At 30.7% G+C, this 26,384-nt stretch overlaps 5 protein-coding genes across 5 annotated transcripts; 4 read left to right on the forward strand and 1 right to left on the reverse strand.

Annotated features, from left to right (window-relative positions):
• Window positions 1-5,364: 5,364 nt before the first annotated feature.
• Window positions 5,365-10,188, forward strand: LOC128396591 (achaete-scute complex protein T4-like). The gene is made up of 3 exons (XM_053357202.1): window positions 5,365-5,972; window positions 7,261-7,846; window positions 9,395-10,188. Exons 1-3 carry the CDS (start codon window positions 5,938-5,940, stop codon window positions 9,572-9,574), a joined length of 801 nt encoding a protein of 266 aa, XP_053213177.1. The 5' UTR covers window positions 5,365-5,937; the 3' UTR covers window positions 9,575-10,188.
• A 4,903-nt stretch (window positions 10,189-15,091) lies between these two features.
• Window positions 15,092-16,487, forward strand: LOC128396592 (lysozyme C-like). Its single transcript, XM_053357203.1, has 2 exons — window positions 15,092-15,597; window positions 16,036-16,487. Exons 1-2 carry the CDS (start codon window positions 15,379-15,381, stop codon window positions 16,429-16,431), a joined length of 615 nt encoding a protein of 204 aa, XP_053213178.1. The 5' UTR covers window positions 15,092-15,378; the 3' UTR covers window positions 16,432-16,487.
• Window positions 16,488-16,600: 113 nt separating this feature from the next.
• LOC128396589 (CWF19-like protein 1) lies at window positions 16,601-18,960 on the reverse strand. Its single transcript, XM_053357200.1, has 4 exons — window positions 18,810-18,960; window positions 18,052-18,675; window positions 17,377-17,991; window positions 16,601-17,312 (listed from the first exon to the last, which is right to left on the reverse strand). The coding sequence occupies exons 2-4, from the start codon at window positions 18,621-18,623 to the stop codon at window positions 16,766-16,768; spliced, it is 1,734 nt and encodes a 577-aa protein (XP_053213175.1). The 5' UTR covers window positions 18,624-18,675; window positions 18,810-18,960; the 3' UTR covers window positions 16,601-16,765.
• Window positions 18,961-18,982: 22 nt separating this feature from the next.
• On the forward strand, window positions 18,983-20,322 carry LOC128396593 (synaptobrevin homolog YKT6-like). The gene is made up of 4 exons (XM_053357204.1): window positions 18,983-19,176; window positions 19,291-19,373; window positions 19,473-19,632; window positions 19,741-20,322. Exons 1-4 carry the CDS (start codon window positions 19,070-19,072, stop codon window positions 19,991-19,993), a joined length of 603 nt encoding a protein of 200 aa, XP_053213179.1. The 5' UTR covers window positions 18,983-19,069; the 3' UTR covers window positions 19,994-20,322.
• A 147-nt stretch (window positions 20,323-20,469) lies between these two features.
• On the forward strand, window positions 20,470-22,921 carry LOC128396590 (DNA polymerase delta subunit 2-like). The gene is given in 2 exon segments (XM_053357201.1): window positions 20,470-21,523; window positions 21,526-22,921. Coding segments are annotated over 2 exon segments (1,503 nt in total). The 3' UTR covers window positions 21,975-22,921.
• The last annotated feature ends 3,463 nt before the right edge of the window (window positions 22,922-26,384 follow it).

Raw genomic sequence — 26,384 nt, forward strand, 5'->3', positions numbered from 1 at the left:
AAAGAAACGTTAATGATCAAGTAGAGAAAAAGATTGGATTTCACCGAGAAAGTTAAAAGCAAATCTCAACCTCAACAATTAACAAAATATTTGTAAGTTTAAATTCAAATAGAGTACAAATTGTGTGACAATAATTTATCACCTTGACAATTAACCTGCGAGGTGAATCCTCAAGAAATGATTACATGATTGTCCAATAAAAGTGTTGTAATTATCAGTTAAAATTCAATCGATCGCATATTGAACAATCATTAATTAACATTTCAAAATATTGAAGAGGTTTTCATGTTATTCTGATCTAAATTATCAATAATTTGAATAAATAGTTTGTTGATTAGCATATCGGTGGTGGGTCTTGCTAAATACAATTAAATAATATTAGAAACATTAATCAAATTATCTAAATAGATTTGGTTTGTTTCTTTCAATGATAACAATTTAAATCAGTTATTATTCAGATTAATTGTCGATATAAGTTATAGTTAAAATGGGAAGGTGAATTAAGAGTTAGTTAGCAATCAATGTTTAATCAATCAAGACTAATTGTTATTGAATCAAGTTGCAACTGTCACATGTGCCTTTGAGAGACAAATAGCAAAGATTAACCCTGAGGGCAATTTGCCTGTAAGAAATTAAACTAAATTAAAATAAAATCAAGCCAAGCCCAAGAAATAAGAGTTAATTTAAAAATTATCATTATTATTGTACGTTAACAAAAAGCAACATCAATTTAGCTTTTGATTGTCATAATAATTAATCCAATCATCCGATTATTTGAAACAATCAATATGAAGTTATCATTCTTCCAATATCCAATCAATTAATTACCGCTAATTGATGTTTAATGAATTAATCAACAAAAATTGTAACAAAAGTGAAATAAAAGAATCGTTAACTTTAATCACTGTGGTTTCTACACACAAATGTATCAATGCCATAATCTAATAGCGGAATTGATCATGATTCAAATGATATTTTCGTTGATTGTGATTAAGAAGCAAATTAAAGGTTATTACAATTGATATTAATGACGATGACAACCATGTGCTTTCATCTGCTCGTGTTGTAAACACAATTGATTTTCATCAATAATTAAACTCCTCTGACTATAAACGTATTTTCCTCTTCACGATTAACTGACCAATTTGACTGATAGTTTGACCTCTAGCCATCTTTATCTCTATCATCTCCATCCTCTTCATCCTCTTCATCCTCATCTTCATCATTATCACATTTACTCATCACCTTTTCTCCTTTACCTTCATCTCGTCCTCTGGTTGTTTTATTTACCTATGATGATTTGAGATCCATTCAATTTGTGTGATGGTTTCAAATTGACTGGAAAGGAAGAGAAAATTAAATTAAATCAATTGTAATCACTAACTTATCATTTACTTGTCAAGTAACATTAATTGTTGAGTTTATTTTGATTGTTTCCGTTTGTAAATCACTTAACTGTGATTTCATATAAAATCAAAGTTAATATCAGAAATATTTCATTACCATTAATTAAACACTAATCAACTCGCTAAAAATTAAGAGTCACTCTGATAGAGATCCAATTTTATTAATTACTGTTGGCTTACCTATTATCGATAATTAGTGTGTATTAATAATTAACTTGTTAAACTGTAATTAAACATGAAGAATTAAAATTAATCTTGTCTCATCATTTTTCGACCTCAAAATGTCTCAACCAATTTGTAGTTACAATCAATTTGATTTATCGCCTCAGGTATTTATTTGTGAGGTAAGATCAAGTCTAAATGATGACGAGGGCGTTATGATGATTATCATGATTAACTGAATCAACTTTAGATTACAATCTAATATGTAGAGATAGAAAATATCAGTGAACAATTTAATCTCATGTTGCATGATAAAAGATCATCGAAACTAAATTGTAATGATAAAACTGATATCGTTTAAAATTAAACATCAACTTTTCATTTCTGTGTAAATCCTAATCGATTGATGATCAGAATGAAAGTGAACCTTAAATACTCAATGAAGTTCAAGTTATATGATTGATTGAATCGCTTTTTAATAACTTTATCGTGATTAACATCGATATATCTTCACATGGTCACAATCGAACCATTAAGTAGAATTTACTTGGTGTTATTTGCATAATTTGTTTGAAGAATAATTAGCACTTTGATTGAACATCTTTTCTTTTGCCCATTAAAGTGAATTATTTGATGTTTGGAGATCATTAACTTTGCGATTTAGTTAATTGGTGTTTTAACTAAATCAGATGAACTCGAAAGCGATAACTTGCTAATTTTGATGAAATAATTGGCTATTAAATTGTCAAATAAAAATAAGAAAATTATTAAAATCTTAATCGCAAATTTTAAGAATCTAATTTATTGTTGACGAAATGAGCGCGTGTCAAGATTACCTTTATCAATGTTTATCCTTTGACCTGTGCCAAAGATTAGTAACTTAAATTGATAAAAAAAAGTTAAACTATAAAACTGATTGTCCGATGTTAATTGTCAATCTAATGTTCATTTGACATTGTACACCTTTTGAATGATGAATGAAATGGTTTAACCATTAACTGCCCTGAGGGCACATTTAGGGGCACTCACAATGTTATCATCATCATCATCATCATCATCTTCTTCTTCTTCTTCTTCATTATTATCATCATCAAATTTTACTTTCTTTTTCTCTTTCTCTTTCTCTTTTTTATCTTCCTCCTCTCGTTATTTTTTCTTCTTCTGTTAGTAAACATGCAAATGCATTTTCTCGGGCACGTGCAGAGATTGTTATTAACAATGTTTCTGTTACTAAATCGATTAGCAATCAGACCACAGACTCATTAAGATAAAAGACTTTAAGTGGACAAAACCAATCATTAAAATGGGAAAAGGTCAAGAATCCGTTGGGATTCAATTGGAAAATCACAAAATTTAAAATGTCCGATCTTTGGTCGTTTTCTGATCATCTCATGAATTTTACAACAAATCGAAAACAAACAATTAATCAAATTTCATCGACAATGATTAACTTACTAAACGTAAACAACACGAGACAAAAACTTTCAAATTTCCTGTTGTTTTTATTCACCTTAACTGTTTGTCTTAATTGTTCTTGGTCACTATGGGTCATCTTTCCATGGGTCATTCTTATTTGTTTTAACACTACAAAGAAAAAGATTCAAACCGATTCTTGGCTTATTTACTTGTTATTCTTACCTTTTACTATCTGCATACACAATCAATTCCATAGGTAAGGATGATAAAGATGAATATGTTGACCTTTCCTTTGACTTGACCTACCGTTGGATATTAACTGAGGTCACTCACCATTTCCTTTGGTCATCTTCATCTTCATCTTCATCTTCATCAACTACATGTATTGTTATCACAATTATCTTGTTATTGTTGATTGTTGATTGTTTATACTGATTAAATGATATTCAGCTTGTGAGGTAAATTGAGTGAGTGAGTTGACAATTCAAGTGACACACAAAAGGTTATTGATTATTTCATTTGATAATCTTTATCTCCTTTGGATTAAGATAAGAAAGTGAGTTACACTTTTTTTACTCATTTTCTTTTACATAACCAAAGAGCCTAAGGAACTTGAAAGTCTCATAAATCCGATAAATCACCAGATAGATATCATTGAATTGTAATCAAGCTGTGAAAACAATTACATTTATCACTTCATAAAACACAATCAAACCAAATCAATTGTAACTGTAAAAAAAGTAAAAAACGATCATCTCATTTGTTTTGTCTTATTTTGATTTTGTTTCTCATTTCTCATTCTTCTTATAAAAGTGAAAGGAAATTAGTTTAAATTGTAACCTTGACTCTATTTGAGGATAAGTTTAATTACAATTAAATGTTAGTGGTGATAAAATGGATTCTTTGATTATCGTGATGATAAAACAATAACATCTATGGATTAACAAGGTCATAGAGTCAATGTGCTTATGGTTTGGATATCGTAAGGGCGTTGGATCTGCAGCTGGATAACATTTCTCTCCATCCTCATCCTCATCCTCATCATCTTCATCTTCAACTTCATAATTTCTCAATGCGTTGATAAGAATCTATTTAATCAATAATAAAAAATACAATCAATTGACTATTTGTTTCAAAGGTTTAAAGGTTAAACTATTAATGCTGCTCGAATTGGAGTAATGCTTATGAACAATTATTAAACTCACTGAATATTAGGTAACAACAAAAATAATTATTATGCTTTTTAAACTTTTGCTTGACTATCATTACGATTACAGTTATGATTTAAAGTAATCAGTTTTATTGAATCAAAATGAGGTCAAAAGATAATAACAGAGAAAACGAAAAAAGTGAAAAAGTCTCTGTAATATTTACTTTTAAATTAATTGAATTTATTCATATGATTAAAGATACTGACCCAGTTTGAAGTTCAGACCTTGAATTTACTGATTGATTGTAAACATCAAACCATTTATTTTATTAAATATACGGGCTAAGATTTTATCGAAATTCAATTAACTGTTGTAACTCATGATTCCATGTAGATTATTGTTGTGATTAAGAATAAAATCCAATTAACACATAAGAATAGGAAGACTCGTATTTCTGAAGCACGAGCTCAGATTAAGAATAAATCTTGAGCTGAATTAATACCACAGTAAGTTGATTGTTTCGCTCTGAAAAAATGCTAACTAATATTGTAACTTACATTAATTGTGAGTCGATAAGTCAATTAACCTTTAAGAGATTATTAATACTTAATAGTTTTTAATGTCAACAGTAAATGTTAATTAAAATCTACAAATACTAATGAACGAGAATCAAACCAACTTAATCAAGTTAATTATCTTGATTAACTTGACCGCAACTAAATTGAGATTAAATAATTAGCCGAATAAGATTATCATATTAATAAACTGAGTCTCTTCCAAGCACCCAGAGGTTAAATTATCATGAGTTAATTGTGATAATGATTCCAACTAATCAAATAACCAATCATTAAGGGTGAGGCTTAAAGTTTACATTTGCAATTCATTTCAATTCAGTTCAGTTCATTCATTCAATTGGAGAAAATCAATTCCATCAATTCCATCAAATCATTCCAATGATTCAATTGATTCAATGACGCGTTTTGTGTTTCATTTGGCGACTTTGGTGATTAAATATTCACTTATTATATCAATTAACTTGTTTACTTGATCAACTATTACAATTTCTCCTTCTGGTGTGTTGATTATTTAAACTAAATGTCAACTAATCATCAACTCTAAACCAAATCGATATCCAATAGAAATATTATTGTGTCTTTTTTTTGAGTTCAATGTTTTAATTAAATGATGAAAATAAGAGACAAGAGATTAGGAGAAAAACAAGAAGAAGAAGAAAAAAGTGAAAGGAGAAAAACAAGAAGAAAAAAAGAGAGATGATTATGTGATGTTAAAGGTGAAGAAGATACAAAGAAGGTAAAAGAGCTGAAAATGCCCCGAGGGAAGCAGGTGAACAAAGTATTCGGACTTAATGTCCACAGTTGATTAGAAATTAAAGAAAACGACCCAACATGATTATGAAGATGAAGTCGCTATGATAGAAAATCCTATGGAAATTTCTCTTTTCCATCTCCTATAAACTCGACTGAAGGAAACTCAGTTCGATCGAAGGCTGGGCCTAAGCTGCGTCAACATTTAGCAGAATATTCAGTTGGATAACTTTAAATGCGCATGAAAGGTGATCTTTCCCCTCGTTAGAACCTTTAGCTTCCCCTTAAGAAGAAACTATTTCATGAACAAACTTTATTCTTGTTATTGTCTCGATTACAATGTTTCAGTGAACACACGATTCTCGCCCTCTCATCATTGTATCATTTTCACCTCAACAATCGCCTCAGGTAATCAATTCTACTTCTACTTCAAGTAATTGTTTCTCTTTGATTCCAAGTTGATATTTTGTCTGTGTAATGGATACAAAGAAATCAATGGCTGATACAAAAAAGTAAGTTAATTAATCCAATAAAATAACAATCTTTACAATTTCCCTAAACTAATCCTTGTTTACAATCCTTGCAGTTATTAAAACTGATTAACTAATAACTAAACTTATTGAGTAAAAAACGACAATTTGAAAAGTTAATTAGCTCAGGTTGATTGTGATGTAAAATCTTAATTGGTACAATTAACCTTCCTTTATTATAGTGATAATTGCCGAAATCTAATACAATCAATTTAGGGCCTAAATATCAATATAAAATTATGATAACTATTAATATGAAAATATAATGATCAGCAACAATTAACGAAACCACGATGGATCATTGAAATAATCATCAAGGAAAAGTTTATCTTACCATGATGCTGATCGCTTAAAGGCTCAGGCATCAAGCTACTGCCATGCTTATGATGATTATCTTCATGCCCAACCTTAATTCTGTCTCTTTCTCTTCCTCTCTCTTTCCATCATCATCCTTTCCTCTCTCATCATCTTAATCAAAATCATGTTACTGTTTTACTTACCTCAATGCAAACCATTGATAATGAATGAAGGCCTCAACTAAATTGTTTCAACATTCAATATAATTAACGCAATTTTCGCTTCTTACTTTATCATCATCATCCTGATATTAATATTATCATTCATCTCATTGAATACCCTATAAATTTATCGTCGATTTCATCAGATTAATAATATAGGTTATCAATTGAATTGAAAAAAGCTTGCGCACTAAATAATTCATGATAATGTGAATCGCAATTCAATGAAATTGTTAATCAAATTGTAATGTGTTGAAATCAATCAGATAGACACTGATATGTTTTTATGTATTAAATTATCATTACTATTAGTATCTTATTTTGATCAAATTGGACTGATTAAATTTCATTAGTAATTTAAGTCAATTAGAAAATAATTTACAATTTTTAGGCAATTCAACCAATCATCACAATCTCATGACATATAAATTGCTTGGCTCTTGTTGAAAGGTCAATTAAATGTTTTACTACTAAATTCAAACCTAAGATAAACAAAAGTATTTTAAACTGACCATTGGTCAATGGATTAGCCTAAAGGTAACCAAAAGGCTTCATTGACCACCTACAATCAATGATAATTTTATTTGTTTTGTTGTTTTCATGTTCTACAAATAAGATTAACTTACGATTAGTTACGTCGCTATCATGGATTAATGAGATTAAAATAGTTTCTCTTTTACTGTTTAATCAGTGAACAAACAATGAAGATTAACACATCATATTTTATTGTTTCTCTCTGTTGATGTTTACAGAAAAATGGGCAAATCCAGCTACAAGCATATTCCTCATCGTGAAAAACCAGCACATCTTGTTGCTCGTCGTAATGCCCGTGAACGACGGCGAGTTCAAGCCGTAAATAGTGCCTTTGCCGTGCTAAGAACATTTGTCCCCGTTGAGAACCGAAATAAGAGATTATCCAAAGTGAAAACATTACAAAAAGCGATCGAATATATTTCCCATCTACAAGAGCTGCTCAACGAAAGTGATTGTGGTTTCGATATTAATAACACAGTTAATTGCTCAGATAATTCATTGTCCTCATCACCCCATTCATCTTCTTCGTCTTCTTCATCAGTCTCATCCCCATCATCCACATCATCAGCTTCATCTTTAATCCTTTCCCCTGGATCTACTGTTAATCTCAATGAAAACAATATCGTTAATAACAATGATATTACTCATCTTTTGATGGACACATCGGTTGACATCAAGTTGATCAGCCAACAATCAACTGAAATTTATTCAGATACAATGTTTTTAAATTCACCTGATGAAATGATTTGTGATAATATTAATAAGGAAAATATCGTTGAAACAAAATGGAATCCAAATGATAATGTAAGAAACTTTTCAACTACATGTACTATATTTATTATTCAGTTACAATGAACTTTTTGCCAACGATGAGCAAAGATCCTCAATGATTAATTGATACCAACAAAAGACAAACTATGAATGTACAATTTGAAAGAAATTAATAATTAATTAACTAAAAGCAAATAGGACTGAAAGAAGTTGATTAATGAATCATGCATTTACAGAGAATTGATGATAATTTGTTCAAATATTCAGTAAATTACTAAGTTTTCATGATGTTGAAGTTTTATTACTTTTTCATGAACGAGCATTGAAACTTTCTCATTGATGAAGGTACCTTCATGATGAGAAAATCATAGTGATTAGGATAAAGATGATTAGGTAGACGCGTGCAAGTGACAATCTTGATAGTAAAACAAATTACCTGAGGCGATCTTAATTGATAACAAAAATATCACAATAATGATAAAGATACGGGTCTTAATGTATATTTAGTCATTGGATTAATGTTAAGTACAGTTAGATTATTTAGTTTAATGAATTAACCTTGAAATGATAGGAAAGGTAATAACTTGTGTTGAACTTTACCTTGATTCGTAAATATTGACCAATATTAGCAAACAACTTTCATTGAAATTTAGATGAAACTGTTGATTTTTAACTAATCCAACGTTAATTTGTATTGACCTTTTCACGATTGATTAAATGGTCAAACAATTTGACTTTGTAATTTGATTTTCAATGAACATCAACTGTCACTATCACGATACTGTTTACCTACACGCTTTTTACGATCTCAGGTGTGTCTATTTCATCCTCTTCCTTAGATCTTCATTCATCATTTAAAACTTTATTCTCAAGATTTTTAGTTGCAATCAACGTTTCCGGTTAGTTTTGTTTTCGATTTCCCTTTGTTATTCAACGATAATTAGATCAATCATTTGACTAAATACATAATCAATAATAGTGATAAGGGTTTTTTGGATTCAACTTCCGGTCAAATTTTGACCAAAAAACATGTCGATTTCATGTATCAGGTCAAATGTTGACCCGGAACTTTGTAGCGAATCTAAGGTAAAATTTAATTAACTTTAAGCTGATGCATTGATCGCATGATCTTTGAATAATTTAGTTCCCAGGTAAAAAAGTGACCCTTCACTGGACGATAGATGAAACTGCATTACGCTGACCTTTAAATTACAAAATATCGATGATAAATTAAATCTCATTCTGCAGTTGGTCGCTCGTGAAATTAATTATGTTGACAATGTTTTCATGATAACAATACTTGAGAATCAGATTATTTAAATTACTTACAATGAAATCAATTCTAATTGTTGTTTTTTTCTGTTTGTGGGAAACTAATCGGTTGATTGAAGTTGCTAGTGACTAGAGATTATCATCATAACGGTTCATTGGATTTAGTTAAAAGGGACACTGGACATTTAATTTTACGGTGATGATGAACAGCAATTAAATGTCCAGTTTGTTGATGAGAAAAACAATCAACTAAAAAATGTTTATTCAACTTTCACCTAATGTTGTCAATTTCTTTCTTATAATCAACAGGTTAACCACAATCATAATCACAACAATAATCAACAGCAACACCAAAATCAACATCATCATGGAAACATGGATTATTTTAACAACAATACAAATCATCAATATGAATCATGTAACTATTCATATTATCAACCATTTTGTTCAAATGCTCCTTACGATGGTTACTCTCAAGTAACAATTTAAATTGTAGTAAGATAATTGACTTGATTACTCTCATCGTGGCCATAATTAACTATCTAGTGAATAAGTTAACCATCCAAAGCTGATCAATGGTCATCATCAATTTCATACAATTCTTGTCATCAATGAAACGGGTCACATTAATTAGACAAAGAAAATCAACACGAAGACAGAAACAAAAACCAAAAGCCCAAAGACAATGTTAAACTGTAAATAATCAATTAATTGTGAGCGATAGTAAACAAATGGACCTTCAAATTTACCAAAACTATTTGACAATCAATCACCAATTAATCAATTGATCAACCAAATGATCAACAACAAACAAGCTAAAAGTTGAATGAATCTCGTTTACCAAATGAAAAATTTGCCATTTTTATTATATTATAACTATTGAAATCTTGTCTCAAGAATTCAATTGTAAATTAATTATTGTAAATTGTAAAAAGTGTAACTTTTACAAATTGTTGAGACTGATTAAGGATCAAGGATAATCCTCGGTAAGATATTGACAGATTCGATTAGTAATTGTTACACTTAATTACAATAAACGGTTACAGTTTGGGTCTAAACGGGTTTTTGTATTATTACCTAATCGTAAAATAAAACATTGAACAAAATTTAATTGTTGCAATTAACTCATTTCGAAGTTTCAATCAATCTCTTAGAATCAGCTTGGAGTTGAAGCATTTCATTTATTCAATCATATCTCACCTTCGAGCTAATTAACTGTGATAAAATTTGTTTTGAATGTAACAATTTAATCTTGTGTCAATATTGAATTAATCAGGCCACAGTAATCAAATAGATTGGCTTCTTATTGATTTACCTTACGCTTCTGTTTATCTTTTCAAGGTAAGTCATTGATGATTTCACTGATCATAATTAGGCCCGTATTTTGGTTTTAATTGAAATCGCCTGAGGTGATTTGTTTTCTTATTAAACAAAATTATCACTTATAACACGCGTCCATTTCATCATTATCATGAAGGTACCGTCATCAATTAAATGGCTTTAATTTGTTCAACAGTCTCAGCAAGATCTCTGATTGTTTTAGCTAATTAGTTAATTGTTTACACTTTTGTAACACTCTCAGTTAATCTATTTCTAAATCAAATTCAAATTTGATTAACGCCACGAAAATGTTCCAACAGCTTTTCGACTGTGTCCGATTCTTTCTGTTTACCCGAATAATGTAATCTGAGTATGATCATGATTCCAATCATGATGATTCAATTATCTTGGAAGTTGATAATGATTAATAGTAAATTAATGTAGCTACTGAGTCTCTGAGGAAATAATGAAAAAAGGTGCGGATACAATGAAAGAAATTCAATTTGTTCATTTAATGTATAATTTGAATAGCATTTAAGGCTTGGCGAATATTTTTCTAGTTAATCTAATAGACAAGCTTCAAATCTTTTAGCCTTTTGTCAATTAGATTGATCATTATCTTAATCATCTTTATTTTCTCCGTTTTATCATTATGTATCTCTAATTAAGAACTTGATCTGTCCTATCAAATTACTGCAATTGTTTAGTTTCACAATAAATAATAAGTTCTGATTCGAAAAAGCAGTTTAACTTTTGTTTTATCGACATTTTGTATTTTCCGTTGATTTCGTTTGATGTCAATGACCGAGAATGAACATCGGGAAAAAGTAAATATTCCTATTTAATTAGTCGATTTCAGGTGTTCCAAGGGACAGTAATTGGACTCAGGACATCGTCATTTTAGTTAACGAATAAGTGACAAAAATATGATAAACATTAGAAACATTAAAATTGTTATTCTAATAGTACTTGTTAGAATCCTATTGTAATCATGACAATAAGTTGGTGATGAAAATAAACGTATGATTAATGATTTGAATTGTCTATTTGAACTTGTGGTTCGAAAATGATTTAGTTAATTCTCGTTATCAAATGGAAACTTATATTTTTACAATTTAAAGGTTTTGTATTAGCCATTGATTAGATAACTATTATGATAATCATGTTGGATCGTTTTCTTTAATTTCTAATCAACTGTGGACATTAAGTCCGAATACTTTGTTCACCTGCTTCCCTCGGGGCATTTTAAGCTCTTTTACCTTCTTTGTATCTTCTTCACCTTTAACATCACATAATCATCTCTCTTTTTTTCTTCTTGTTTTTCTCCTTTCACTTTTTTCTTCTTCTTCTTCTATTAATCTCTTGTCTCTTATTTTCATCATTTAATTAAAACATTGAACTCAAAAAAAAGACACAATAATATTTCTATTGGATATCGATTTGGTTTAGAGTTGATGATTAGTTGACATTTAGTTTAAATAATCAACACACCAGAAGGAGAAATTGTAATAGTTGATCAAGTAAACAAGTTAATTGATATAATAAGTGAATATTTAATCACCAAAGTCGCCAAATGAAACACAAAACGCGTCATTGAATCAATTGAATCAAATGAATCATTGGAATGATTTGATGGAATTGATGGAATTGATTTTCTCCAATTGAATGAATGAACTGAACTGAATTGAAATGAATTGCAAATGTAAACTTTAAGCCTCACCCTTAATGATTGGTTATTTGATTAGTTGGAATCATTATCACAATTAACTCATGATAATTTAACCTCTGGGTGCTTGGAAGAGACTCAATTTATTAATAAGATAATCTTATTCGGCTAATTATTTAATCTCAATTTAGTTGCGGTCAAGTTAATCAAGATAATTAACTTGATTAAGTTGGTTTGATTCTCGTTCAGTAGTATTTGTAGATTTTAATTAACATTTACTGTTGACATTAAAAACTATTAAGTATTAATAATCTGTCAAATGGTTAGTAGAAAAGTGAATTCCAATTCAATCATGAATGAAAAAATAAAAATCAATGATCTTTGTGTAACTTGAGTATCAATTTAACTAAGAAAAGATGGACATGAAACGACTGATGAAACCTTTATGTCGATGAAAAATTTAGGTCAGAATTTCAATTATATTTTGCTTCGTATCTACTTTTGGATCTTTTATCTACATAGATTTTCAATTAACTATTGACCTTATTTTCAGTTATTAAATAAACTGATGAAAATTCTGTGTAAATTGCTAGTTAAGAATAGAGAATATTTCTTTTATGTTCGAAAGTTTCACAAATTGATATTCTTTGGGTGATGATTATTTCTAGGTAAAGAAATATGTTAATTGTGTTATTCTGCAATCGGATTTCCATCCCTTTACCTACTTGTTGAACATCGACAACAAGAAGAGGCTTCACCTTTTGTCTTTTGATGAGACGCGTGTTCAATTTGCTCGCGATTTTATTACTGTTTATACTATAGTGATAATATATAGACGGTTATCAACGCATTGAGAAATTATGAAGTTGAAGATGATGAGGATGAGAATGAGGATGAGGATGAGGATGGAGAGAAATGTTATCCAGCTGCAGATCCAACGCCCTTACGATATCCAAACCATAAGCACATTGACTCTATGACCTTGTTAATCCATAGATGTTATTGTTTTATCATCACGATAATCAAAGAATCCATTTTATCACCACTAACATTTAATTGTAATTAAACTTATCCTCAAATAGAGTCAAGGTTACAATTTAAACTAATTTCCTTTCACTTTTATAAGCAATTCTGAAACAAAATCAAAATAAGACAAATGAGATGATCGTTTTTTACTTTTTATTTTTACAGTTACAATTGATTTGGTTTGATTGTGTTTTATGAAGTGATAAATGTAATTGTTTTCACAGCTTGATTACAATTCAATGATATCTATCTGGTGATTTATCGGATTTATGAGACTTCAAGTTCCTTAGGCTCTTTGGTTATGTAAAAGAAAATGAGTAAAAAAAGTGTAACTCACTTTCTTATCTTAATCCAAAGGAGATAAAGATTATCAAATGAAATAATCAATAACCTTTTGTGTGTCACTTGAATTGTCAACTCACTCACTCAATTTACCTCACAAGCTGAATCTCATTTAATCAGTATAAACAATCAACAATCAACAATAACAAGATAATTGTGATAACAATACATGTAGTTGATGAAGATGAAGATGAAGATGAAGATGACCAAAGGAAATGGTGAGTGACCTCAGTTAATATCCAACGGTAGGTCAAGTCAAAGGAAAGGTCAACATATTCATCTTTATCATCCTTACCTATGGAATTGATTGTGTATGCAGATAGTAAAAGGTAAGAATAACAAGTAAATAAGCCAAGAAACTTTTTGAATCTTTTTCTTTGCAGTGTTAAAACAAATAAGAATGACCCATGGAAAGATGACCCATAGTGACCAAGAACAATTAAGACAAACAGTTAAGGTGAATAAAAACAACAGGAAATTTGAAAGTTTTTGTCTCGTGTTGTTTACGTTTAGTAAGTTAATCATTGTCGATGAAATTTGATTAATTGTTTGTTTTCGATTTGTTGTCAAATTCATGAGATGATCAGAAAACGACCAAAGATTGGACATTTTAAATTTTGTGATTTTCCAATTGAATCCCAACGGATTCCACGACCTTTTCCCATTTTAATGACTAGTTTTGTCCACTTAAAGTCTTTTATCTTAATGAGTCTGTGGTCTGATTGCTAATCGATTTAGTAACAGAAACATTGTTAATAACAATCTCTGCACGTGCCCGAGAAAATGCATTTGCATGTTTACTAACAGAAGAAGAAAAAATAACGAGAGGAGGAAGATAAAAAAGAGAAAGAGAAAGAGAAAAAGAAAGTAAAATTTGATGATGATAATAATAACGAAGAAGAAGAAGATGATGATGATGATAACATTGTGAGTGCCCCTAAATGTGCCCTCAGGGCAGTTAATGGTTAAACCATTTCATTCATCATTCAAAAGGTGTACAATGTCAAATGAACATTAGATTGACAATTAACATCGGACAATCAGTTTTATAGTTTAACTTTTTTTAACAATTTAAGTTACTAATCTTTGGCACAGGTCAAAGGATAAACATTGATAAAGGTAATCTTGACACGCGCTCATTTCGTCAACAATAAATTAGATTCTAATGATATGATTAATATTTGATGCGAATCGTTTCGATAATTAAGATTGTCTGCTGGTTTTCAATACAATTAAATAAGGTAAAAGGTTCGATTCTTTTAACAGATGAAACCTTCTTATTGATAATTCCTAAATTAATCATTGTTAATTTATAACAAAGTTTAGTAACTAATAATTATCTAATTAATTAAGTTCCGATTTTCATACAATTTATCAGTTATGATTAATTAAATCCTTTCGATTTTGCCTTGAAAGGAAAATAGTTCCAATTGAAATGACTTTTTTGATTATAAACTCGAATTCTTTATGAACATTTAATTGATTAGTAATCATAACGATAACCAGTTAATCCTGATTAAGAGCCAAGGTTATCATTAACTCTTATTGTTATCAAAATCTCTGCTTATTAATATTTCATATAAATTACATGCATTTTATTTAAATTAACTCTTCTTAATCAATTTGAAGGTTAGAGGTAATTATTAGGATTTGGTTGACAATAATTAATAAGTTGAATAAACTTGATTATGTTAATTACCATCACATTGTCTTATAATTATCATTCTGATGACGATATTCAATAATGATGATGTTATCACTCTGAACCATAATGATCAACATGAACATGATGATAAGCAAGTAAATTAAATCGTCGTTAATTGCCTGAAGCAATTATCTTCAAGTTTTCCGAGCAAATCGAACAGCCAAGTCTTGAGATTTGATTAAATCCGATTCTTTGTAACTTATCATATCTCATTAAGTTTCCATTCAATACAAAATGTTAAGTTTTGTTTTTCTTTTGATTGTTTCAATTGATCTTTCATCGAGTAAAGTTTATGATCGATGTGAACTCGCAAATGAACTGTTAACAAGATTTAATTTTCCTGAATCACAATTAGCTGATTGGCTTTGCTTAATTGAAGGCGAAAGTTCATATAATACAAGAGCAATTAGTCAACCTGAATATGATGGAATCCGTGATTATGGTTTATTTCAGGTAAGTCGAATCACTGATCAACTGATTGTTATTTAACAAGATTGTGATTGATCGTCAAGGTGAATTTAGTTTCTTCTTTATTCACAATTGAGCTTTATATGATCAATAAAGAAGCTGAGCAATTAAGTTAATCATAAGGGCCTGATGAAGGTTAATCTGAACCCAATTTAAAATGGTCAATAGATCTTGGTGATAATCAAATTAAATCAATATGACTAAATGGTTACCTGCATAATTATGATTGTGATGATGATGAATTGATACTAATCTGTTGAATTGTATTTACTGACTCGTGGGGATTAATATTGATGGACACCTTTCGTTGATTATATTGACACGTATCTGTGTTAACTACAAATTGTGTCCTTGTAACATCAACACTCTCATTCAATTAGGTAATCATTGATTTACAATCAATTTAATTTTCTCCTCTAATAGATAAATAGTCGATATTGGTGTGGACCTCCCAACGATATAAACGTTTGTGCAATTAATTGCGCTGATTTGGCTGATGACGATATAACAGATGATATTAATTGTGTTCGCAAAATTTACCAAGTTCATGGGTTCGATGCTTGGGTAGCGTGGAGATATAAGTGCAAAGGACGAAATCTCAAAAAGTACTTAAAGGATTGTTCGAATATCCAATGGACGAAACCGTACAACGTGATAAATAAATTGCTGATTGAAACTGAGAAAAGTTTGCAAACGGTCTCATCAACACACCGCAAGTCAAGCGCTATTGATAATCAGCTCGCTTCTTTCGCTTTACAAGAGGTTACTAATTATCTGAATAATGTTCTAGAGACTATGAAATATTATCTCCAATTCTGATATGTTTTTTTGTGAATCATAATAAGTTGATTAAAAAGTCACTTGCTATGAGCCAACTCTCTCTCTCTCACTCTTTTGGTTTCAATTTAATGAAAATTGCACTTTTAGTAAGATCTTAAAATGAAAGTTCTTTGTCATTGTTTGTAATGATGTTTGCGATATGAGAAAGTTATATAAAAGGATATCAGAGCTGCTATTTATTGAGAACTTGGCGGTGACGAAAAAGTTGAGTAAAGATCGGAATGACTGGAATCATTTCAGTTGTTCTGGTGACTATCATTCCATTTGAAGTTATGAATTAGACTCAGAAAAGTTTGATGAGAGTCCAAAAAAGTTATTCCAAAGTGAAATCAAAAGGTTTGAATGATTCACGAAATGTTTTCGTCTCTTCGGTTTCCTCTTCCTTTGATATCGAGCAATTCTTCCAATCTACACGGTTCGGAATGTTAAGAATCTTTGGATCAGCTAATAGTTCTCTACCGAATTGGATTGGAAAATGATTATCTTGACCTTTTCCTTGATTCCCGTCAGCGTTTCTTTCTAGTCTCTTAATTTGCGTGTACATTTTGACTTTAATATCCGGAATCTCAATATAAAAATAAGGTAATCCAGGGGAAAGTACATCTTTCAGCTCCATTTCAACAGGTATTGGCTTCAGACTGAATCCTTTTGATCCGCTTAACTCAATTAAACTTTCTTCAATTGATTGAGTAATATTCTTGGGCACTGGTATAGCTTGTAATTGAAAATGGTAAGTGCGAAAGTTGCGCTCAAAGAAAATTGGAACACAGTCTTTGGTACAATAATAATCACCGATTGCTTTTTTGAATCTCTCCACTTCACTAACCAGCTCTTTGTTGTTTGATGATTCCAAAAATGATCTAAAAAGATAAAATGATTAGAAATTAAAATATTGACGAATCGATAAAGAAATTAGCTACTTGCCGATAATGAGCTACAGGTAAAATAAGACAATGGCCATCCACTAAACCGCCTTTGGGTAATGCGAGGTAGCACAAATCGCCGATACTAACGATAAGATGCTTCTCCACGTCAGGACTTGCTAAACAAAACCAGCATTTAATTTGGGACTGTTGTCTATCATCCTGGAATCGCTTATTCTGTCGATCTCCATCGTCTAAGTTCTGTCGAGGTTGATGGTTTTGGTTTTGGTTCCTTTGAAAATTGTCATGTTGCCGTCGTGTGCCTTTTCGTTGGTAAGTTTGTTGGTCACTTTCCTGGTAACTTGCATCATAGAAAAATTGATCTTTACTAATGGCTGTTTGTTGCTCAGACCAATCATCAGAGAACGAGTATGGACGTTCAGTCGTTCCTTCCGGTTGTTTGACCAATTCTTTTCTTTCCACTTGATTACTTGGCGAAATGTTGAAAGCATAGAGCCATTTAGATTTATGAACATTGCCAACAGAAGCTAAACTGTAAAAACGCGTTGCTTGTCTTTGGGATTCTTGCAGAACAACGTGGTTACGATAAGGTCGCCTTTCGGTGAAGTATTGACCAGCGGCAAAGTGATATCTTGGTTTCAAATGATAAGCAAGTCTGAGAAAGAAGTTGAAAATTGTGTTAGAAAGTCACATTACAATTAAAACAATCGTTTACCTCGAAATAAGTTCAGATCCTTCATCAGAAACTGTTTTCATCTCTGGTGGAATAAAATCAAGATATTTAATGAAATTTGATGGAGAGTGAGAGGTGATGAGCACATCAATCGGCGAAGATGAGCTTTCGGTCAATTGCACCAAATTACGAACATCATCTTTAGTATATGTTATGTTTGACACTTGTTCTGATTCTTTTCCACTTAAATAAGCAATTCGAAGTCCAGAGCTACCGGTAAGAACGCCTTTTCTACCAAGAAAAGTGATTCCTTCCGTTATTTCAAAGCCATTTTCGAAACTTGATTGATCATCTTCTTTGTTTCTATAATAAAGAGCTTGAGAGGATGATTGTGGACCCAGAATATAAATAGGAATCTGTGGAATACTCAGTTCTTTTCGTTTAATTTGATCGACCCAATCTTGATTCTCTTCCGAGTTATCAGAGAAAAAAGAACCAACCACTAGAATCATATCGAATGGCCCATTCTTTTTATTGACCTTATTTATCCTTTCAAAGAAAAGGGCATGTCTGCCATTCACTGGCCCACTGGCAAGTATTTTGAGAGTTGACATAATTTACAAAGGGAAAGAGATCACAAGAAACAGCTGATTCACCGGATCCAATCTGCAAAAGAAATTTTTCTGTAATTAATGCAAATTGATTCAAGATGTATCACAATAAAAACCAAAGAACCACAGTTGTTATTAGGATATAAACAGAATAAAAAGTTTCAAGAGAATAAGATGAGAGCCACTTACCAGGAACAAATTGTTGGTCCTAAAAAGGAGATTAATTAGAGAAATTATTTAGTAACGATTATTACAAATACGAAAGAGTAAAAGAACAGACAATTTGCCCGCTATGAGAAGAGACTTTCTTTCATTGATTAACAGATGTCATGTTCCATGTGACAACTCAGCTGATTGAGAAAAAATTTTGCTTTTATAAGAAATTTAGTCTATTTTTTTGTAAGCATATTTTTCTTTTTGATTGAAATTAATTCCATTTCAGTTGAATTATGGTTAAATTATATTTTATTTCAGTGATTTATAAACACGATAAGAACTCAACTATTCTCAAATCATGTTCAGATTTGAGTTCCTTTGGGTACTTTCAGAAGAAAAGGTAAACTTGTTATTGTGTCTCTTTCCATTTGGCCTTCATACTGTCATTTACTATACTTTTAAATTGCCACCGAATCATTTTGCTTATTTATCTCTTTTTGTTTTCTTTTTCTAGTGTTGGAGAATTCATGAAATTTACATCAAAAATGATTGTCGATAGGTCTGAAAGAGCTTCTCGATCATCAATTAAGGAACAAGGTAAACATATTTCTGAGTCTCTAATGTCAAACGACAAGGTAAATAATTGATGAGGTTTCAAACATCTAACTCAATATTTTCCATTATTCATGATTACAGAATATTTATGTCATGTTTATGTGAGAGCTGATAATTTGGCTGCGGTCATCATATCTGACCAAGAATATCCAAATAGAGTGGCCCATACGTTATTGAGTAAAATCCTTGATGATTTTTCTGCTGCCATTCCAAGTCAGCGATGGACCAGTGCTATGGAAGAGTAAGGACAATCGTCATAATTAACATCTATTGTTCATTTTCAAACAATATGAACTCTATGTACTCATATAAATCTAATCGCTGTTTGCTTTTCTCTAATATTTTTTAGTTCCATCACTTTTAATGCTCTTGATATTTATCTTGTAAAATACCAAAATCCACAAGAAGCTGATGCTATGACAAAACTTCAGAGAGATCTTGATGAGACCAAAATTATTCTACACGAGACCATTTCATCACTTTTACAAAGAGGCGAGAAATTGGATGATCTTGTGGCTAAATCCGATGATTTGAGTGCCCAATCAAAAGTATTCTTCAAAACTGCCCGCAAAACTAATCAATGTTGTCAATATTATCCATAAATGAGTGTTAATTAACCTGTTGCTGATCATTTCTATGGAAAAAGTTACCTTTGTGTCGATTTATTCAAACTCATTTTTCTATCTAAACTTAACCATCGAATTATTTGTTCAGAGTTGGCTTTAGAAAACCTATTTTAGCATTGATTTGTTTTAAACTTTTCCCTATTTCTCTCAGTTGACCCCATTTGATATCATTCCTTTTCTGCTCAACATGTGGTTGTTTACATATTAATGTTTACCTAAAAATCAAATTACACTTTAAGAGCTCTAATCATAATCATGAGAAATCAAAACCTCATTTTAATCAATTTAAATATTTACAATTTATATCACTTTCCATCTTACCCTTTTTTTCCTTCGTATTCCATGCAAACCCAGTGAAAATCAAGAAAATTCAATTTAATCTCCACACGAAACCATTTCGTCCATTGACCAGTAGAATTTGAATTTACAAATGAGACGCCTTTTCGCTTGAAATGTTCCCATTGGCTTGTGCTCTTTATGCTTTTCTCGTTCGCCTCAAGTACAAAAGCATAAAGCGGGTAAATGAAGGTAAACAAAAATCTGCTTCTTCACAATTGTTGTTGTTTTTGTTTGTGATCGATTTGTGTTATTTTCTAATAATTATGACTAATGACTCGAATCAAAGTGATCTTCATGTGAAAAGAAGTCGAGTTGAGTATCAGGATCTATGTGATATTTTCAGAGTTAAAGTGAAACAGTTTTCGGCTCAATATTTCCCATTCTATTTGGCCCGATTGAGGACGATTAGACCTTTGGTTCTCAAGTCTATTGAATCAACTTGGGGCGATGGGGCTAAGGTCGTTAAAATGAGCGAGTTGGTCGATCACGTTGATCAGAAGGTGATCATAACTGGAGTCTTATTCAAGAATATGGCAAAGCAGCCAACTATTTTGAAGGAAATCGCTTCTGAGGAAAACCAAGACGCTTTACCTTTGACCCAACAAGATAATTATATCGACGATGCTGATTACCTGATGCTTCAGGACGAAAATGAATGTGTTAAACTACATGGAAAATTATCCGTTGATTCTCATGTAACTGGTGTTGTAATTGGACTAATGGGATTCGCAAGCGATGAAGGCAACGAATTCTCTGTCGAAGATTATTGTTACCCTATGTTACCAGATCCTTGGTCGAAATGTCCCAATTCCAACGAGGATAAATACGTTCTTCTTGTTTCTGGGCTTGGTTTCAGTCGTAATTTGTCTTCCAAATTGAAATCTTCTCTTGATTTATTGTCCGATTATTTGGTTGGTCTATTGGATCCTGAAGAAGATGATAGAAAGCCCGCTAGAATAATTCGTCTTATTATTGTTGGTAATTTAATTGGAGAAAATGTTCGTGCTGAGGAAGAGGCCAAAGATGAGACATTGAAAAAGCCTTGGTTGAGAAAATCGAAACCATTTACTGTGGAAATCATGTCAGCAATTGATGATTATCTTGTAGAATTAGGGAAAAGCATTGAAATTGAAATCATGCCTGGTTACACTGATGTTACCAATTCATCTCTCCCCAACAGCCAATTCATCCTTCCATTTTGCCCCGAAGCAGTGTTTGTTCAGCAATAAGGTCAGTTACCAATCCTTATGTTGGTTCATTTGACTCTCGTCTCTTTATTGGAAATTCTGGCCAACCAATTGACAATATTCGCCAATTCAGTGATTTAAAAGACTCAATTGAAATCATGGAGAAAACTATTCATTGGTCTCACATGGCACCGACAGCTCCAGATACACTTCAGAGTTACACTTACCAAGATAATGATCCCTTCGTTTTCAAACAATTACCTGATGTTTATTTCACTGGAAACCAAGAAAAATTTTCAACTTGTATCAGACAATTTGGTTCGAAAAGTATTCGACTCGTATCTTTGCCTAAATTTGAAAAATCTTTTGCCGGAGCTCTTGTTAATCTAAAAGATCTGAGTTGTGACTTAGTTTCTTTCAACAAACTATGAAAGATTCTTCATCCCAATGACAATTGATGCCAATCTATTTTCATCATCCTGTCCGATTAACTCATATTATTAATCAAGTGAACAATATAATTATCTGTTGATTGACACAATCAACAATTGAATAATCAACTCGGTTTACTCATCCATTCGCTATATTCATCAATAACTCTCACTTATGCTCTGATTAATTGGTCTTTAGGATCCTTTTTATTCAAATCAATTTCTTTATTTTTTGATTTAATTTTCTAAAACATTTTCGATTCTTCTATTTTCAGGTCATCTCGAGTTTTCTCAATATCAACTATTAGACGGAATTTGTTATTTCTTTGTCAATCTTAATAAATTGGTATCATCTATAATTTTGTTTATTCTGAGCATTTAATTAATGTCTCACACGTTTGACGATTAATCTGTCAAGTTAAACGAATGCTTAATTAATCCTTTTCAATAAGCCCAAAGAAACCTTTCCAAGTGATGAAAGTGATCATTGCACCAATGAAGCCTCCAACTATTAATGGAAACAAATTAGCCACAAATGGAAACTGTTAATTATGATAACATAATAATCGACAAATAGAATCAATAATGATGTTAATTAAATCAATGGGTAATTTATCATGAAACTAATTCTTTAACCACAAACTGGATACATTTTTTGCTTGGCAAAGGAAAACATTTCGAGCTGATTAAGACAAAGATGTGAAAAAATCATCAATCAATTGTAAATGTAATTATCATGAAGTGAAAAACAAAAAGACTCTCAGCCTTTTCTTAATCATTTGTTTCCCAGATGATTAACCATAACAAAGTTGATGATTCAAATGATGATCAGAATGATTGTAATAACAATAACCATCATAATGGTAATAATGAAAAGGATAATGATTATTGTAACTGTTTTTCTTCATTCGCATAAACTTGTAATTGATTAACCTTTTCCCTGTTGACCATCCTCTGGACTCCCATTATCTACTAAAGATGATCATCTTCATCCTCTTCTTTATCTTCATCTTTCTAGTCCTCATCCTCCCAAATCATATCAAGAAAGTAACCGAGTTACTGGAATAATGTTGATGATTATTATTATAAGGTCTTCGAAGGTGATGATAAAGATGATAATGATGATTGAATGAAGATGAAGACATGATGAAGATGCGAATGTCAAAGATGAGGATGATTTATGTTCGAGAATAGTAATAATTCTCATTTTTATTCGGATTGTCAAAGCAATTTGATTATTGCCTCAAGGAGTTTTGTTCCAATTTCGAAATGAAAATAAAAGAAAAAGAAAACTATCAATATGATGATTAGAAAACAGGAGAACGAGAAAAAAGTGGTGGGAGTTGAAAAATGATGAAAATGCTGAAATGAAGGAATTACCAGTGATTCTATTGCATAATTTTCCTTTTTCGATGCATAAGTTACATGGAACTTGCTCATGCTCTCACCATTAACATCGACACTTTCATTATTTTGATAATATTAATAATCGACATGATGATTGGTTCGATGGTGTGTGAGCTCTTTCCGCCTCAATAAGAATCATTCGTAATAGTAACATTCGTGTCTCTAAATTCAAAGGGTGTTAACACAACGATAGTTTTCAGGAAGTCGAGAATATGTTCTAATAGTTTCCGTTGGAATCTGAGACTAATACTTCGATTCAATTGATTAATCATCATCGCCATGCGTATGATGATCATCATTTTAAGAATAAAAATCCCTAAAGAATAAACAAGAAAAAGCTGAAAAGGATGAGGATAAATTGTGATTGAAGAACAGGATTTCAGTATTTCCATAAAAAATAATATTTTTCAATAGAAATAAAAACCGATATTTAAATTTTCATCCAACATCTTTCAACGGTTATTCAAGATGCAGAATTTCACTCTAAATATCAATTCTTGATTCATTCAAATTCATTCATGGTAAACAAATTTTATATTTACTTCTCGATTTCAGGGCAATCAAAGTAATTGAGAATTGCAACCAACTGAATTCAAAACCCATAGCAAATTCCAAGTGAATTGGAAAAATCTTGATTACCCAAACAAACGACAACAAAAAGTTCAATTGATTTTGCTATTACCTTTTCCAGAGTAAATCGAAACAGGTTGATAGCAAATTGCTCCAAGTCAAATGTTTACAAAAATCTAATAAAAACCAAACAATTGTTGATCAAGGGACATGATTAACTCTCCATGTAACCATCAATTATCAAACCTAATTGGAACTACAAATAAGCTGATTATTACATGTGAGGCTCGATGATTCATTCTGATTGTAACATTGGTAGATTATTAATAAGATAAACTTATGAAACGTTCTGTGAATATGATATTTATCAGGTTTGTATGAAAAGAAAAGAAAAATTATTAAAATAATAAGCAAAACGAGAACGGAAACAGATATTAAATTGCTGGAAGAGGAAGAAGAGGATGATGAAAGACGATAAAATAGATGAAGAAAAGAAGTTGAAAAAGATTAGGAACCAATCTAATCGACAGAAAAGTAAAGGTGCTCAAGTGAATATGAATCAAGTTTCGAATAAGGAAAATTGAATATCAAGAGAAAGAATAATTCCAAGTTACTTTTTGATAAGAAGAGAAAAATAATTCAATAATTGTGGAGTTTTTTTCCATGTAATATATCAAAAAGAATTTTCTGCTTTTTCCCACGAAAACGATGATGACTAAATTATAATTCCATGGTTCTGGATTCATACAAGGAAATATTATTTCCTTTATCATATTTCATTCGTCTTCATTTTATATATTTTATCTTTTTTTCATCTTTTTCCCTCTATTCTCTTACATGTATTTTTATCCTTTCTCTTTCCTCTTTATCTTAATCTTTTTCTCTGCCACTAATACCAACTTCTCAGTAATCTGGATGAAACTGATAACTTCGCCATTAAGGCTCAATGATTTCTTTTATTATTTTATCACAAATGAGGATTAACAAAGTTACTGGGATGTGATACTTTCTATTAAAGATAAAAATTCTCTTTAATTGTGAATGAAGATAAAACTTTTTATGTTAATTAGAATGAGAAAAGACCACAACTTAATATACATATGAGTAAATGCGACTCATGAAACTTGAGATTAATTTTGATCATCATGATAATCACTTTTCTCGGATTAAATTTATTCAAATGTTGATAAATTATATTGGCTAAATTTAAATGGTAAACCAAATTATCCTTTTCGCTTTTAAGCCATTAAATGATGATAAATTGAATAGTTCAACAATTCCAGCATTTGATAAGAAACGAGAAAAGATATTATCATTTGAAATTCGAGTAAAGTTCAGCATCTCCATGGTTACCAGAGTTTCGTTGGACTTTTATTTTTCTTTTCTTTTCTTTTTCTTTTTTCATTTTCCCTTGAATCATTATATTTTTACCTTATATTGTTTCTTCCTATTGTTTTCATTATTACAATAGGCTGATGATGATTTAGTGAATAACAATTAACTTTTAAGTTCAAAGTAAATGCGATTAAGAAGCTAAGTGAATTTAAATGCATCGATTCTGATCAGGAAATTACTTCTAAATGTTAATTGTGAGACAGAAATTAATGTTTACTTCGGTGGGGATAAAATGTCGCTGATAAGTGTTAATGTTTCTTTTTTAGATTAATGATGACCAACAATAAGAACACGATGATATCGATGACCAGAAGAGGAAAAGATGACGAAGATGAAAGACACAAGTTGACAAGCAAATAATTCATTTCTTTTTATTTGTGATTTTTTTCAGTTTAACTTGAATCTAATCATTCATCTTCATTCACACTACTTTTCACTCAAGATTCATTCCTTTTTTCATCTTTTGTTGTTCAATTCCAGTAGAAAAATAATAATAAGCAATCATGAATTAACTTGTTCATTGAAAAGCTGAAAAAATCAACTGTTCAGGAAAAGAAGCCAATTAATTATGAACGAGAATAAATTGTAGCAACAATTATCAAATAACATTATTAATAATAATAAGAAAGTCATTTCATAATTGTAGATATTCAAGCCTAAAGTTAATTACTCTTCTCAATTTCAACATTTTACTTCACTGTATCATAATCATTTACTAAAGCTCATTGTCTTACTAATTAGTGAGGTCAAACTTATCATAAATTATTTCCTTCATAACATTCATCTATTTCTTGTATCTTAATTGAAAAATCTTACTAATTATTGAATTGTCAGGAATCAGCTGACAAACGTTTGCGATATTCAAATAAGTTTAGACAGAATAATTTACATTTCTACTTATTCGGGTACATGCATATCCCTGTATATCTAATTAGAAATTATGAGAATCTTTCAATGTTCAGCTTAATGTTATTCATTTTATTATCAGTTCACTTGAGGATTGAATAAATTGGACCAAAGTTGGTGATTAGGTCGGAG

The sequence above is a fragment of the Panonychus citri genome, unplaced genomic scaffold, assembly GCF_014898815.1.
Source record: "Panonychus citri isolate SS breed McGregor unplaced genomic scaffold, ASM1489881v1 Contig00144, whole genome shotgun sequence".
NCBI classification, from domain to species: domain Eukaryota; kingdom Metazoa; phylum Arthropoda; class Arachnida; order Trombidiformes; family Tetranychidae; genus Panonychus; species Panonychus citri.